Genomic DNA, 17,920 nt, shown 5'->3' with positions numbered 1-17,920 from the left:
ATTTCGGAGTTATGTCATAGTTGTGTTAGCTATTTCAGAGTCATGTTAATGTTGTGTTAACTATTTCAAAGTTATGACATAACTAGAAAATAGCTAACACAACTATAATATAACTAGCAAATAACTAACACAACTATGACATAATCTGGAATTAGTTGACACAACTTCTGAAATAGCTAACCCTTTCTATTTTACTCATCCGGTGAACTGAGGTGGACCACTGACAAGAAAAGTACGCGTGATCCACTAAGTTGAACTTAGCAGGTGGACCACTAAGTACACACCACAGCAACAGTGAGAATTTGAAAAAAAAAATCTGTCTGTTTGTACTCGCTAATCTTCGGAACTACTGGACGGATTTGAATGAAACTTTTTTGTTATATAGCTATTAAGCCTGGGCAACATATACGGTATAAATTATTTTGAAAACTGGAACACCAGATGGAGATCAATGATGGAAAAGCTAAACTATAGGAAATATTGAAATGACACCTTAACAAAAGTTATTCAGCCTGGTGAGCATTTTTTGTTGAGATCTAAAAATCGAAGATCTGGAACACCTGATGTAGACCTATGATGGTACAGCTAAACTATAGGGAATATAGAAATGACGACTTAACAAAAATTGTTCAGCCTGATGAGCATTTTCAGTTGAGATATAAAAATCGAAGATCTGGAACACCTGAAGAAGAGTCGTAATAGTTCAGCTAAACTGTAGAAGATATACTTTTTCAGTCTGATTAGCATCTTCTGTATGTATAGGTATCGTTACATTTGTCTGCACAATTAAATTTCTCTAATAATTTTGACTCCTTACCAAAAAATGTTCGGCCACGCGAACGAAGTCGAAGGCATTGGCTAGTAATAGTATTTATTTTCATTTCGGAGTAAAATAAAAAGAAAAAAAAAACATAGATGAAATGTTTTATTTAATTTTTTTTTTCACTTACATAATAATGTTGCCGACAATGCCAAACTATCGAACGGAAACACTAACAAAAACATCATACGTACATTTTTAAGAACAATTAACAATCTTTGGCATAGTCATTTCCTGATAAGTATTGTTTTAAACCAGCCACGATTATAACATTCTTTATTTGAAAAAGGCTTTACGAGAAAAAACAAGGTAACAGTCGTAAAAAAGCTTTAAAATATGTTTTGTCCTTATCTCTTTGATGTTGGCAGAGACAAAATATATTTTAATTAAAATAGGTTACTTTTTTATTAATACGAATAACAATGTAACATAATAACATTTATGTAATACCAATTGCAATATGATAAATAATATAAAAGGGTTGTGTATATTCATTTGACATTAATTGCACTTTTCTGATATTTTCACATGAAAGTAGATTGTGTAAAGCAAACATTTTGTTCTGATTTGCTAATAACGCAATAAGAAATATTTTTTTGGAAATCATAATTTTATAACCAATGGGTATTACAGTAACCAAAATTAAAACAAAGACTAAAATTAAATAAACAAAAAAAAGAATTGAACTTTCTTCAAATATAATAGACATACTTTATCTATAGTTTCATGGTCTATGGACCCCTTCAATTTCCATAAAATTTTAAAACATAAAATACACATTCTTTTGTTTATCCTAATAATATTTAGACATATTTTTTTTAGGCATAACAGTGGTGAAGCACAATTTTCAAATTATCAACATAAAAAAATGGACTTATGGTTTGAATAAAGAAATTTTGTTATTATAAAAGCGAGCGATAGTTTATGTTTGGTATTTTACTATTGTTTAGTAAACTAACAAATCTAACCTATCAGGTTTTGTAAAGTCATATTTATAAGTATTGTTATGTATTCTAAAACACATATGCCAAAACAAGAGTTTTGCGAAAAATATACAATGCTAAAATGCTATATATAGTATGTTACATCAACATCATTACGCCGAAATATATTAGGAGAAACATTATGCAAAGAGAAAGGATCCACACGACCTCAGAGAACGTTTTTTTTACCACTTTATAGTTTAGACAAAAACAAGAAATGAATATAGTTAGATAAGGTAGAAAGAAAATATTCTCTCATTGAAAGAAAATTACTTTCGGCGTATGTTTTCCAAAAATTCAGCCCCAAATTTGTTCCTCTCTTTCTATCAATGCAATAATTCATGTTTCCGCTCGCGCTTTACACACAAAAGTAAATTATATTAACATAACCGATCGGAATACAAAAGTATATAGATCGATCTTTCCACTAAATAAACAATTACAATTTCTGCAACACACGTGTTTTTATTACTTGAATACGTATTTTATTCACGTGAACAGAGATTTTTTAAAGATGCTTTATATATCAAAACTGAATTTTGGCCGCGGATTCACCCGCGTTTATATCGTGTTCACATTATTGTTAATATCTCGGGTTCTAAGCTTCGTATCGCGATGAAACTTATACCAGATTTTAAATTCGACCATCCGCTATTACAACTCTGAACCGCATCAAATTCCATCCAGTAGTTTGTGTGTGATGCGCATTAATTCGTTTAAAATCAGTTTTCTACACTTTATTGGCAGTTTTCTATAATATTTGTTGTAAAGACATTTTTCTCGTTTTAGACACCATAATACTTTGTGAGTCGCGTAAGGTACATAGCCATATTCAGCCTCTTTAACAGTATAGATAATAATAATATATTGAAATGACGCGCGCCATCACATTACTAAAACACAGTATATTACTATAGCGCACAATAAGGCCACTACCTGCCTCGCAGTGGAAACAGATTCGCATGCATTCAGTTACCGGGTTAGTATGGGCGAGGCGTGATTCGTGCAAACCGCAAAATATGTTCCCGAACACACTGGTATTATTATCGTAATCAGAATTTGACACGCTAAGATTGGTATCACAATCCTGGCGTGTCACATATCCTTCATAGCCTGATAAATGAATGCGAGTGGGTCCTTTTTCAACAGGAGGCAGAGAACCTGTATCAACAAATATCATGGAGTTAATATATTCAAGTATAACAACACGCCTGCTACAGATTTTAGTCTATGAGTCGAATAAAAATATACTTAATTGCTTTTTGTGACTCGACATGCTCTATTTTGATACGAATTAAATAAAACATTACCCTTTTATATATAATCGTATATATAGATTAGTTATACATTTAGTTTGTTTCTAGAAAAGAATTTAAATATATATTTTTTGAATATTTTATGTATCAATCCCCCATTGGGCCCGCATTGGTGGGTCGTTGCCAGCACTTTTAACCATCCATCAAAAAAACCACTGCCCCATCAGTGGGGACAATAAAATGGGTGTCGATGTTGTGCCATTGATTATAATGGGACCGCGCTGGCAGCAAATCGGCCAACTTGTCGATTTTTACAATTAAACTACTTATAGAAAATATGAAAAAAAATATATATTTCATTCGCGCTCATAATAAAGCATGTCCGGCCAATGCATAATTAACTTAACATAACTTATTTACGTAATAATTTGGTACGAAACATCCAATTGAAGTTGGACAGGTATAGGTACATTAGGGTGGGCTAACGCGGTCTATCCGCTTTGTGGGTTACCTTTATGACAAATTCACTGCTTTACGATTGTGAGTGACATCGGGATTGATTATGATATAGCTACACGCTCGTCAGGAGTAAACGGTCTTGGCGTATACCAATAAGCAAAAAAAAATCGCTCCTGGCGTGTACAAGAAAAATCATAACTTCGAAGCGACACGCACGGTGATTTTTCCTCAATAATCCCATATAATGTAGGAAAATTGGATAGAAGTAACAATATTTGATTGAAAAAGTGTAATTTCGTGAATACCTTAAATATTTTATTTTGCGCCAGGCGTGTTAACACGCTAATCGCGATTTAAGCAGTGAATATGTCCATGTAAACTAATTTCAAAAAATCTAATGTTACATTTAAATATAACTCAAATAAATTCTTGCGATTTAAAAATATGCAATTAGATAAATTCAAACGTGAGAAAATTTTGGTCGATAAATGGCGCTTTGTTTTTTGGGTTCCACACCGAGGGGTCCAAATGGAACCCTATTTCAGTTTCTATCTATCTGCGTTGTATACACGTGTAAAAACACGATGTTACTAAAATATATATATATAATCGAAATATTATATATTGCTGACGAGCTCGATGGCACAGTGGATAGAGGCAAGCCACTTTCACAATGGTCGGTCATTGGATGGGTGACCAAAAATATATTATTTTGAGCTCCTCTGTGCTTCGGAAAGAACGTTAAGCCATCGGTCCCGGCTGTATTTGCAGTCGATAAAATTTCATTTTACTCTTTTAGAAAAGCTTAAGCATGATTGACTGTATGGTTTTGTCGTCGTAGGAGAAAAGGCTGCGGTGAAGTCTGTTTCGCCGCTTCTTCTTCACCTGAGCTTTGGAAGTCGGCGGTAGACTTAAAAGTAAATTTTTGACGTCAACAAATAATGTATATGATCCAGGGTTGAATGAAGAATTTTGAATAAATATGATTTAAAAAGCGCCATCTATCAACGCAAATCCGAAGTTGTTCAAGACCATATTATGTGACAAACCACAATATTTTATAAAAAAATAATTAATTACACATTGAGGTAATACACAGTGGCTGGGATTTATATTTTGTGGGATTATATTTTTTGTTATAGTGTACGTTTGATGCCACATTTCTACCGCACCGCTAGATGGCGTTCATTGAAAAATGAGCTCTAAATCGCACCCTGTAGACACAGTTTACATTGACGAGAGCTGAGCTTCCGCTATTTTATTGTCAATATAAAATATGCATTCATTCAAAAATGAGCTCTAAATCGTACCCTGTAGACACAGTTTACATTGACGAGAGCTGAGCTTCCGCTATTTTATTGTCAATATAAAATATGCTTAAAGAGTACGGTTTACAGCTGATTTTCCAATGCACGTAACCTTGCCGCGGGGCGGGGGGGTGTGTGGGGGGGGTACGGTGAGGTTGAAGAGTGCTATGACCTTATATATACTAGTTGACGCATAATGTGCACTTCGCAAAATGTAAATGGCTCAAAATGTAAATACCTCAAAAAGGAGATTATCAACTCTACGCGGCTTTAACCAAATTACCACGACCAAAAGACAATGCACAATAGTATATATTAATAAAATAAATAGCAAAATAAAAATGTGTTCACTTAAATAAAAGTAAAAACGGTGATTGAGTAGCACTCAATTATAATTACTTGGTTTAATATTTGTATTTCCCTAAAGTATATTAGGAATCCATTTTGACATTTTCATTTTCGCAAATATTGGCATCGTTAAATAAAATAAATATAAATATACGGACGAATCACACAGATCGAGCTAGCCCCAAAGTAAGTTCGAGACTTGTGTTATGGGATACTAACTCAACGATACTATATTTTATAATAAACACATATATAGATAAAAATCCATAACCCGGGCCAATCAGAAAAATACCATTTTCCATCATGACCCGACCGGGGATCGAACCTGGGACCTCTACTACTACCACTGCGCCAGCGAGGTCGTAAATAGCTAAGACATAACTGTGTTCCGTATAAACTGTTTCTGATACCTATTGAGAAAAATAGGACCAGATTTAACTTATTGCCATCTTCTTCATAGTCGTATTTCCTCATGGCTGATGGTAGTTACATGGAATGAAACACACACAACAACTTTATTGGCACTATTAATGGAGTGGTTTGCCATTGCTTTCTCCAATCCTTCTAAAATCAAAATAATCATACTAACACTAACATTATAAATTTGAAAATACTTATTTGCTCATCTGGGAGCATTGGGTCAGATGGTTTTTGGCATGGATACAGTTGGAGAGCTGGGAGAGTTAAATAAGCTACATTTTCGCGGGTAGAGCCGCGAGCAACCACTAGTGATAGATAATCTCCTCCTTCTCCATTTTTTGAGTCTTTGGTCTTCACTATGATTCGCCGAGTCAACACGCTAAGAAAAATAAACTCTTATTTCTCTTTTTACATTTTGCGAAGTGTACATTTTGCGAAATTGAAGCAAAAAACCAGTGCGGTATATACGTAAGAACACAATCATGTTGCGCCACTGTGTGAAAGGCCTTAATACTAATGAAACGACAAAGGAACGAGTGAATGTGTAAATATACTTCACTATAATATGCTCATTACAGCTTTATATTGTTATGTGTGTACTAAATATATATATATATATATATATATATATATATATATATATATATATATATATATATATATATATATATATGATTATGTGTAGTGACATTTTGTGCCAGATGTCTGTAATAGATGGCTAAATTATAATCACTAATTGTAATTACCTTAAGATCATTGTAACACTTGGTTGGCGACTGAATAATATTAATATGAATAAATAAATAAAATCTTATTTACGAGTGCGTTCCGTGTCCATGTCTCGTATCAAGTGTGTTACGATTTTATTGAAGTCGTCTAAAGGTATCTGACACGACGGCTATCACCATCTGGCGACTGTAGTATGCACAGTGATATAGCTACTGTGCAGGTTTCCTCGCGATGTTTTCCTTTACCGTAAACAAGTGGATACTTGTTTACGGTAAAGGAAAACATCACAACTATATGAACTATATTGAGTCTTTTTACTATGTTCCAAATATTGAGATTCAGTTAGAACGTATTTTTAAGGTTATAAAGCATTCATTTTCAAATTACGCTTGAAAAACTGCCGCGAACATTTTTATTTAATTAGTTTTTTTTTTATTGAATAAAAACATTTAAATACTAAATATCCCTGCATTAGAAAAAGTCAAGGTCATTTAATTTATATTCATATTTTTCTAATTTATTTTTTTCATTCATATTTTTTTAATTATGAAATATTATAACAGCTACGTGAGTGAAGCTAAAATTAAGCCTATTGCACGCAAATAAATAATTTTCTATATGACACACAAAATGTCACAAACACATGCAATATTCACGTTGGATTATTTAAGTTTAAATATACATACATAATTACATATCTTTTATATTAGAATACTTTCTATGGAAATGTGTTCTATAAGACTATTCATATAACTAAAATATATGTAACTTTTATTCGATCTTATTCCATAATAATGTCAGTCAAATATGACATTTATATATTTTTATAATAATATATAATAATATAATATAAAGCTATGCCATATAACACATTAGGGTATAATTTGGTCTTCTAAGGACTTATAATATACAATACATTATATATTTACATAATATGAGAGCTGTAATTTTCTTATTAGAAAACTCTTATGCGTTAACAACATATTTGATTTTATTTAAAAAAAAAACTATTAATAAAATTAGAAACTGTCCAAGCCTCGAATTTTCTACATAAAATTAAAAATAAAACTATGTTTATTTATATCGTTATAGAAAACAAGGCAAAAGAAAATTAATTACACAACAAGATTTTGCCATAGATAACAAAAAAAAACACGTGCATATAACCACGATTTTTACGTAAAAACATAGAATTAAACTAACAAAATTCACTTATAAATAACTATTGGGGATCTAATACTAAATATATGATGGAAATAATTTGTTCGTTAAACTCAATAAACAATATAAAACATTTCCTATTTACATATAATAAGAATCTCATGTATTATATTTAGCAAATCTATAAATATCGATAATAATATTACACATGTGAAAGTTTTTATATTTCTTTCGCGTCAAAACGCAATTGTGTGTAGATAGTACGAGATAGTACAGCACGAGAGTGAGATAGGCTACTATTTGCCACGAGCGTGCCACGGGCCACAGCCAGCAACTACATATACAATTGATTTATTTTAACACCAGCCAAATTTTCACAATACATTCGGTACTGCTTCGCTTCTTTTTCACACGAGTTTTGGAAGTCCGCAGTAGACATAGTGTTAAGCAATTTTTTGACGTCAATAAGTGATGTATATAATTCTAAATTGAAATAAAGATGATTTATGCTGGTCTGGGAGTGAAGAAAGGAATGTGACAGCTGTTATTCTTCCTGACGTGGTCTGACAACTAAGGATGTCGAAGACCATACGAAGTGGAGAAGAAACAACAGGAATCTGGGCTTCGATGCTCTATGGCTAGGGAAGAAACCCGGACAACTCTCAAATGAGAGAGAATATCTGTACGATTTGTAATAAAATATCTTATTTTACAAGAATTTATTAAGTGGTTTGATGACATAAAGGATTGGACCGGAATTTGATACAACCAACTGAAAATAGCGGCCCAAAGCCGCGAGGGTTTCCTTATGCTGACCTCCAAACTTCAATTCGAAGATGGCACCCCATGATGATGATTAAGTCCGATCAGTGGATGGAACAATAATGGAAAAGTAATTAAAACAATATTAAAATACTTTACCGAAAAAATCTGTGTAGATTTTTCAACACAGATTTCTTTAGAAAACTATTCAGTTTCACAGACAAATTTGGCTGATGTCGCACTTTCAGATGTTTACATTTTCAGATGTACACATTTTGCGCAGTGTACATTATGCGTCAAACCTTTTATAGTCCGACTCGTCGCAATCTGGATCGTAAAAGACTGGCCCGTTTAAGATGGAGTCGCTGATAAATGAAACGCCTAAACTAAACTATGAACACATATCGTCGGAACTTTCGACTTGAACATCATCGACGAGCGTAACGCGCCCGTCGCAAAATTAACAATCGACGCAAAATGTTTACTTCTCAAAATATGAAAAAGAAGCTTGTCAATTGTTTTACTAATGTCAAAAAAGAACAAAAGACACTTTTTTTCACAACTGTACATTAGTCTCACGATATGTAGAAGTAAATTTTGTGAGTTAAGCTCCTTTTTAAAATCGGTTTGAAAACATTTTGAGAAGTTTTATTTGAGGGAGATTATTGAATAATTTGGGCATTTCTTCAATTACACTTCAATTACATTACACATAAAAGAGCATTTCAAAGTACTAAACATTTCGATACGCGTACATTTTGAGAAATTTACATTTTGCGATGTGTACGCTTATTTTAACGACTGTTAAGATGATACGGAACTGCACACTGGCGCCGCCATCCCATTTTTCGCTAATAAACACAATTTCTTGTGTTCATTAGCGAAAACTAAAAAATCCTCTTTCCAAATTATTCTACACTGGATAAAGGAATTTATTGCAAAGTATTATAGTCTTCCATTGCACAAAGTGATCACAGTATACTGCCAAGATTTTGTACAAAGTAATCACACTGCGAAGATTGTGGTGGCAACCGTTTTCGGTTTAGTGGACTGTGACTACGTTGTGTGATGGAAAACTGTAATTTTACGCAATAAATTCCTTTATCTAGTGTGCAGTTGTGTATCACCATAAATCTATTCAGTTAAATAAAATATTCTCTATTTACATTCTGCTTACATCTAGTTTAATGTGTAAACAAGGTCAATGCTCGCCAATATAATTTAACACTAAAATTAATTGTACAAAAAGTATATAAGTGTACACACACGTTGTCACAAAATACCTATATGTATTTAATGAAGTCGTATGATACCTTGGGTAGAGTTATTATGCGAAGTTTTAAGTCAATTCATAATGTTAAATTTTGTCATACAATAGGTCTTATATTCGTATATATAGTACGCTATACGTCGCGGTCAAGCGCACAAAATTGGTCTTACTTATACAGGGTTACTGGTATCTAACGCTAACCTTCCAAAGGCGCATAAGGTACATAGAGACTAACATCTTTTGTTCTACGACTTTTGTCTAAACGTAATAAATACAAAAAAAAATATATATTTTTTAGTTTTAATGTCGTTTCTAAAAAACGTTAACTCTATGTTCGATTCCGCTACATAAAGCTACTGTACTGTCTCGTGTTGCTCGGCTATTACATAGAGTTAACATGTGTAGAATCGCAAATTAGATAATTTGATGTGCCCAAGTAGTCTTTAGGAGGTTTTGCGTTTGATACCAGTAACCCTGTATATACATATATACAATGTAATGGTTTCAAAGTCATATATCTATAACTACTTCCATGATTATTTATATTTATATTAAATTGTCAGACGTTAATTCATACGCAGAATAATGTTTTGTCAATCAAGAATAGAAACAGTAGTTTTTTCAAAGATTTTATTTCATTGCAAGTCCTAATTTGTGTCATGTTTATTAAAAAAAAATTGGCGCCATTGCTTAAATCCTTTTTTACATGAAGGTGGTTTTAGTTGCAGTAAGATGAAGTTTGTCTGATCACTTCTCGGGTTTCAGTCTTCTCAGAGCGGCCGCGCTGTCATTACGATCCGTAAATTTTCATGAGGAAGGAATCATTTCCAAAATAAAACCTCCTAATATTATAAATCAGAAAGTTTTTGAGGATGCGTGAAAGAGTAACAAACACACATCCATAACTAGATGTTGCCCGGGGCTTTGCTCCCGTCGGAATTTTGAGATAAAATATAGCCTATAGCAATCTTGAATAATGTACCTTTCTAATGGTGAAATAATTTTTGAAATCGGTTCGGTAGTTTCGGAGATTACCCGCCTCAAACATACAAACTCACAAACGCTTACCTCTTTATAATAATAGTGTAGATCGTATAGATAAATTATACATGCATATTTTTTTAAATATATTAAAATTATTAGTTTTACATTATGTGAAAAATAAAATAAATTAAATTAAAATAATCGTATGAAACGCCCTTTTTAGAAGTGTTTATTATTTTTCTTCATAGTCGTATTCCTCATGACTGTATGAAACACAAGTAACAACTTTCTTGGCATTATTAATGGAGTGGTTTGCCATTGCCTTCTCCATTTCACACACAAGTTAATAAGAATCAACCAGTGTGCAGGTTTCCTCACGATGTTTTCCTTCACCGGAAGCAAGTGGTGGTCGATGAAAACAACTATACATGAGTCAGATTGGTATACAAACTCGTGTGGCACGAGTAGGATTCGAACTTGGGACCTTTCGATCCACAGACGGGGGTCTTAACCATTACACCACCACCGATTCGCACCGTTTAATTTTACCCAACGAACTTACAGATCCGTATGTATATAGATATTCAGTAACACAATGTGGTGTACACCTTTGAGAAACGTTATAAGATTTTATCAACAAAAAATATTTCCAAAAAGTAACTTACAAATAGAGATTTCGAAACATGAAACGATTTAAAACCCATAATTTCGATTGTATTATGAAAAGACAACACGAATAATAATGTTTTATTCCCGGTACGGAGGCATTCCCAGATTAGAGGGAATATTACCTCACGGGAATCCGAGAACAGAACATCACTAGACACAAATAAAAACGTATGAGTAGAACTTATAACACATAAAATAAATATGTATATGGAAACATACCTTTGCCAATTTAGTTTAGAAAAAAAAAAACTTTTTCTTTACAAAGCTTATCATTAAATTCTACTACGAAAATTCGACATGTGTTTAAAATTCTGTAATATTATTATTTATCAGTGATATATATTTTTAAAAAGAAAACAAATATTTAAACATCGAACAATAAACAAACCGCGAAAGCTCTCAATTAATATTTAATGTATGTATTATAATCGAATATAATTTAATTAAACGTCAAATTACTAAACAATTTGCATTTTTACACATTATCCTACACTTAACTAAGCTAAAAAGTAATAAATATATATTTTTAATGTCCGTAACAGTCCTAAATTGCGACACAACAATCGTCCAATTAAAATTTTCTTGTTTCGTCACTTTTTATTTCACCGGAAATTCCAGCCCGAAAAGAGAACAGGATTCAAAATTCAAACAGCACATACCGCGCCACAGAAGTTCCATTTTCAAAATCACTTGCGACATTTAAAAAGCAAGGTCACTTACTGGCACAGTACATCCGGGAAAAAGCGAATCGTTCCATTTTCAAATAGACTTCCGACATTTCAACAGTCAGTGTTGTCGGAGTAGCCGGAGAGTGATCACGTGTCGTCGTCGTCGCGTTTCGCTTCCGGTTTCTTGGCGACGATCGTGAGGTCGGGGCGCGTGCGCATGAGCGCGGACGGCGACGCGGCCGGCGGCGACGCCTCGCGCAATGTGTCGAGGCTGGCCACGCGGATTGTGGGCCATTTACCACCTGCACGATTGGAAATAATTTTATTAGCTAAGCATGATAATTCTCTATGCCACTCCACAATGCGTGAACATTGCGTAGTCAGTATGAGTGCTTTCATTTACCGCAATGAAAAACTGACATGACAGTTACAGTGAAACATGACAGTTTTATACTTTTTAATTTTTGTTCGACTAGGCATGAGAAAATTCACGTACAAGTAAACTGATTACGTCATCTGGTCAATTTATTCAAAAAATTATATCAATTTATGACACAACGAAATACATTTATATTCAAATTAGTTTTTGTAAAGGTGTCCTCGGAAAACCAGCGTTGTGGTTATCACCGCAACATTATGCTGAGAGGAAGCCCTTTTGGTATACACAAACACGCCCAAATTGTGAAATCCTGTATACAAATACTTAGTTCGTGATATCTTTCTTTCTTTTTTCAAAATAGCGTATATTTTCGAAAAAAAAATATTTAAAAAAATAAGTACGTAAAAATGGACAATGCCCATTGGAAATTAAACAAAAAAATCTGAGCACTACTGGGCACACGCAAACATACCACAGGCCATGGTTAAAGCATGACTGTTTCAGATATACTTCTGCAACCTTCTGTGTTTCTCAATGGAAAATTAGTGTGAATTATTGGGCTGGAAGCTACAAGTGCTTTGTTCTGTATCCAGATAAATAAAGCAATGCAATATTGCAGAGTAATTTCTAGTATTATATATAAATTGAAGCTTAATATAACAATTGAATAGTTATAATATAAATAAATAAATAAATAATAAATATATTAGGACAAATCACACAGATTGAGCTAGCCCCCAAAGTGACAACATTCCTTTCGTTCAGAACACGAATGGAAGAAATAGACGGTAATGACTCAAGGTGGTTCCGTTTTACACAAACAGATTTCTGTTTGTGTAAAACGAATATATTAATAAAAAAAGAAAAAGAAAATAAGATATTTTTTTTTAATTCTCCATTTCCACACTATTTTCACATCGCCCTCGATGCTTTACTTGAAAATATGTAATATTAGCACTGGTGCAGCGGTGAAGCTGTGGTGGTGTAGTGGTTAAGACGCCCGCCTGTGGATCGAAAGGTGCCAGGTTCGAATCCTACTCGTGCCATATGAGTTTGTATACCAAACTGACTCGTGTATAGTGGTTTTCATAGACCACCACTTGCTTCCGGTGAAGGGAAACATCGTGAGGAAACCTGCACACTGGTTGATTCTTATTAACTTGTGTGTGAAATGGAGAAGGCAATGGCAAACCACTCCATTAATAATGCCAAGAAAGTTGTTGTGTGTGTTTCATTCCACGTAATAACCACGACCCTCAGCCTGAGGAATACAACTATGAATAAATACTAGCTCTTGCCCGCGGCTTCACCCCCCATTACAGTCAATTGGGGGTTGATTTTGAAAAAAAAAAAAAGTTACCCTATGTTTGATCGGGACCCTTTAACTATACGCATAGCAAATTTCATCAAAATCGGGATTTGTAATATTAGTACGGATGTGTGGGTTAAAAGAAAAAACTCTAGTTTTATTAAAATAAATAAATAAATAAATGAGGACAAATCACACAGATTGAGCTAGACCCAAAGTAAGTTCGAGACTTGTGTTATGGGATACTAACTCGACGATACTATATTTTATAACAAATACATATATAGATAAACATCCAAGTCCCGGGTCAATCAGAAAAAGATCATTTTCCATCATGACCCGACCGGGGATCGAACCCGGGACCTCTCGGTCCAGTGGCGAGAACTTCACCACTGCGCCACCGAGGTCGTCAATAGAATGAGAGAAAGAGAAGGCAGATGAGACTCACTCGGCGTGGTTCCGTAGGTGTTCTTTTCCTGTGTGGAGATCACAGCCGCAGGGATTGGATCGTCGTCAGTTAAACTCCCAACTGTCACTTTCTTCTGGGGCTGTGGCGGCTATACGCGAATATAAATTATAAAACAATTGAGATTGGATTGTTTGTTTTTTTAAACTGTTTGTTGCACTTTTCTGTTGTCTTGTTAATAATGTTCTTATACTGTAAAAGATTTATAAGATCCGAAAAAAAAAGATTTTTCGCCATGACCTGGCCGGGGATCGAACCCGGGACCTCCAGTGTAGCAGAGAGGGAGAGGGAGAGGGAGAGAGAGAGACTGACCTTGCTGGGCCTCCTGTCCAGCTTGGTGTGGAGCGCGGAGCCGGAGCCGCTGTAGGTGCGCGCGCGCAGCTTCAGCGACGGGTCGACCTCTATTGGTATCGGCTCAAAATCTGAAAGAACCATTCACTTTTTTACAAACGGAGTCTCGGGTGAAATCTTGCAACTCAAGTTTGAAGCAGATATCTTCAACCGATTGAGCTGAAATTTTGTACACACGTTTAGTTTGGATGCCAATGCGTTATTATTATAAGCATGACCTGATGGTGCAACCAGGAACGGCTCCAGGCGTGGGAACTACTCGACGGGCTCGATCTCCCCGACAACAATAAAAGCTTGTGTCGAAAATCACATTTTTATCTAATGACCAGCGGTAAAATCATAATAAAATGTGGCCTATGTCACTCCTGAAGGTTTCGCCTATCTTTGTGCAGGATTTCATCAAAATCGCTCGAGTAGTTTTTGAGTTTACCCATTACAAACTAAAAAACAAAAATACAAATCCATTCTCTTTATACAGGGTAACTGGTATCTATCGCATAATCTTCCAAAGGCGCATAAGGTACATAGAGACTAACATCTTTTGTTCTACGACTTTTGTTTAGACGTAATAAATACATAAATTTTCCTTTTCTTAGTTTTAATCTAGTTTCTATAAAACGTTAACTCAATGTTCGATTCCGCTACATAACGCACTGTACTGTCTCGTGTGGCTTGACTATTACATACAGTTAACATGTGTAGAATCGCAAATTAGATTGTATTTTTTATATGAAAAGAAAAACTACGAATCACGAAAAGTCGTAGAATAAAAGTTGCTTGTTTTGATGTGCCCAAGTAGTCTTTAGGAGGCTTTGCGTTTGATACCAGTAGCCCTGTGTATTCTGTTAAATGTTAATTATCTGATTATCAGCAAACACGTTTTCAAGTGAGAAAGAGTGTGTGAAAGAGAAGCGAGTGAAGAGAGAGAGAGAGAGAGAGAGAGAGAGAGAGAGAGAGAGAGGAGTATTATAATTATATAATCTTTCTCGATAGAGTCACAGGTAAGGCCATGTTTGTCGACCTCGGTGGCGCAGTGGTAAAGTGCTCGCCTCTGAACCGAGAGGTCCCGGGTTCGATCCCCGGTCGGGTCATGATTGAAAATCATCTTTTTCTGATTGGCCCGGGTCTTGGATGTTTATCTATATGTGTATTTGTTATATAATATAGTATCGAGTTAGTATCCCATTACGCAAGTCTCGAACTTACTTTGGGGCTAGCTCAATATGTGTGATTTGTCCTAATATATATTTATTATTAATCTAATTTAGATGAAAAACTATCTGCGACCGTGGTCTGCATCTGCACCCTCAGTGTTACCGTCTAGCGATACCGCTTGTATCGCGAGCCTCGTCGCATCACACCTCCGGCTGCACGAGTGAATGGGAACGTGTGTGTGTGAGAGAGAGAGAGAGTGAGATCTCTCCCGCTCACACGACACAGACAAGAGTAAATAAATAAATAAATATAAATAAATATATTAGGACAAATCACACATATTGAGCTAGCCCCAAAGTAAGTTCGAGACTTGTGTTATGGGATACTAACTCAACGATACTATATTTTATAACAAATACACATATAGATAAACATCCAAGACCCGGGCCAATCAGAAAAAGAGCATTTTCCATCACGACCCGACCGGGGTTCGAACCCGGGACCTATCACATCACCACTGTCGTACCTTTGTCGCCGGGGAAGTCAGCGACGTAAGCGGACAAGTTGGCGACGCTGACGCCGAGCGCGAGCGCCGCGGCGTCGAGCGAGAGCTCGCCGCGCTGCAGCCGCTCCAGCACCTCGGAGGGACCCTTCGCTTGCCAAAAGTCGCGGGCGGTCCTGTAACTTGCACGCGTCAATCAACTTATACCGAATCGAGTTCAATGCCCTCCATTACACTTCTTTCTTCGATCGATGTGGGATAGCTGATATCAGGAACATCGTTAAAATTTTTACAATAATATATATATATATATATATATATATATATATATATATATATATATTATGCTACAAACTGTGCGTACAAATTTCGTGTAATAATAAAAGAATAATTACGCGCAATTCAATCGGAGCGTGCAAGCGAATTATGCAATACAAAGCAGAAGATACGACTGAGATACTCGTATCAAAAAAAAAAACTCCATAGAAAATTCATTTTGAATAAATAAATACTCATCAACAGAGCGGTCAGTGCGAGTTAGCAATTCACTTCTCACCATCGAATCGATTCGAAGCGAGACGCAGCGATCACACTGCAATGTGATTAGTTCGCTGCGTCTCATTTCGAATCGAATCAAATGTGCGAATGGAATGCAAACCCGCACTAACCGTCCAGAATTCGATTATGGGTGAATTTCACGAGCGTACTGAACTCCGCCGCGGGCTCTCATTAGTGTTTATTAAATTGTACCATACACAGTAATCAATTTAATTATACTATTTTATAAACAAGTAAAGTACTGGCGCAATGTTAATTTCATAAATGTTTAATTTTGAAAAAAAAACTTTATTCATAAAAAATTTGCGACACTAATGAAACGCTACACGCCGCGTTCAAACGCTCGTGAAATCCACCCTTATAGGGTTGTTTGTCGGAGCGTTCCGACCGCTGCGGCCGCGCTGTCATTACGATCTGTCCCGTAAAATTTCTTGACAAAGGAATCATTTCCAAAATCAATCAATCATAAAATTGACATCGCCATTAACAGGCAGATTAATTGTTTTTTAAGTCATATTGTATAAAATGAATTCTTGCCTTTGTTAAAATTTGCAAAGTTGTAATGACAGCGCGGCACAATTGTAACGACATATCGAGACGGCATTCGAGAGAGAGAAGGACATATTAAGAAAAGGACATTTTTGAGAAAGGACTAACTTTGTTTGGTTAATTATACATGTATATATAAGTATATATATTTTCCTTTCATCAGCACTTGATCACAATCATAATATGTTTCAGTATACCTTTTGACCATGTACTTTATTGTGTACTTACATTGTTATATTACTTATAAAAAATTATACATAAATTTATATTTAAAAAATGGTAAGCCCTTCTGGCATAATAGGGACCAACACTGTTTGAATGAGTTTCTTTCGTCATTTCTTCTCAGCAGTGGTCGTTCCGAAATGCCAGTAGTTTGTAGCTTTGGTAAACATCATTTAATTTAGATTATGACGTGAAAAAGTGCCTGTGAATGCCTAATTTCTGAATGAAATGATTTGATTTTGATTTTGGACATTCTGAGAAAAGAAAATTGTGAGAAAAGGACATTTTGCGTCAAGGCGACTTTTTTTTTCCTCGCGATCTCAACGTTGCACCCATACGAAAAGTTGTTAATTACAGTCGACAGAGCATATAGATAAAACAATACCAATGTTTATGATATATTACCTGATATAGATAGTTACCTGTAAGGCCTGTTGATACATCCGTACACGTCTCTATACCGTCCATACAGTGTTCCGTAACTCACGCCGAGAATTTCAGCCGCCTGTTTCATCTCTAACTCTTTCACCCGAACAGCTTCCATCACCTGGCAGAATGTGTGTGTGTGTGTGTGTGAGAGAGAGAGAGAGAGA

The 17,920-nt window shown here is 35.0% G+C and overlaps 1 protein-coding gene across 4 annotated transcripts in view; it reads right to left on the bottom strand.

Annotated features, from left to right (window-relative positions):
• Positions 1 to 907: 907 nt before the first annotated feature.
• LOC128682480 (uncharacterized protein) overlaps positions 908 to 17,920 on the bottom strand; it is a 40,954-nt gene continuing 23,941 nt past the window's right edge. For 3 of the 4 annotated variants that reach the window (XM_053767172.2, XM_053767173.2, XM_053767171.2), the window contains 5 exons: positions 17,750 to 17,874; positions 16,023 to 16,180; positions 14,303 to 14,412; positions 13,973 to 14,081; positions 908 to 12,138 (listed from right to left, as the gene is read on the bottom strand). In XM_053767172.2, the coding sequence (XP_053623147.1) occupies positions 11,984 to 12,138; positions 13,973 to 14,081; positions 14,303 to 14,412; positions 16,023 to 16,180; positions 17,750 to 17,874 (657 nt within the window). In that variant the 3' untranslated portion in view covers positions 908 to 11,983. The remainder of the gene's footprint in view (positions 12,139 to 13,972; positions 14,082 to 14,302; positions 14,413 to 16,022; positions 16,181 to 17,749; positions 17,875 to 17,920) is intronic. The other variant, XM_053767175.2, reaches the window with a different exon arrangement.

This window comes from Plodia interpunctella, chromosome 30, assembly GCF_027563975.2.
Source record: "Plodia interpunctella isolate USDA-ARS_2022_Savannah chromosome 30, ilPloInte3.2, whole genome shotgun sequence".
Taxonomy (NCBI): Eukaryota; Metazoa; Arthropoda; class Insecta; order Lepidoptera; family Pyralidae; genus Plodia; species Plodia interpunctella.
Note: the sequence above shows the minus strand (reverse complement) of the source record. Positions and strands in the feature narration are given on the sequence as shown.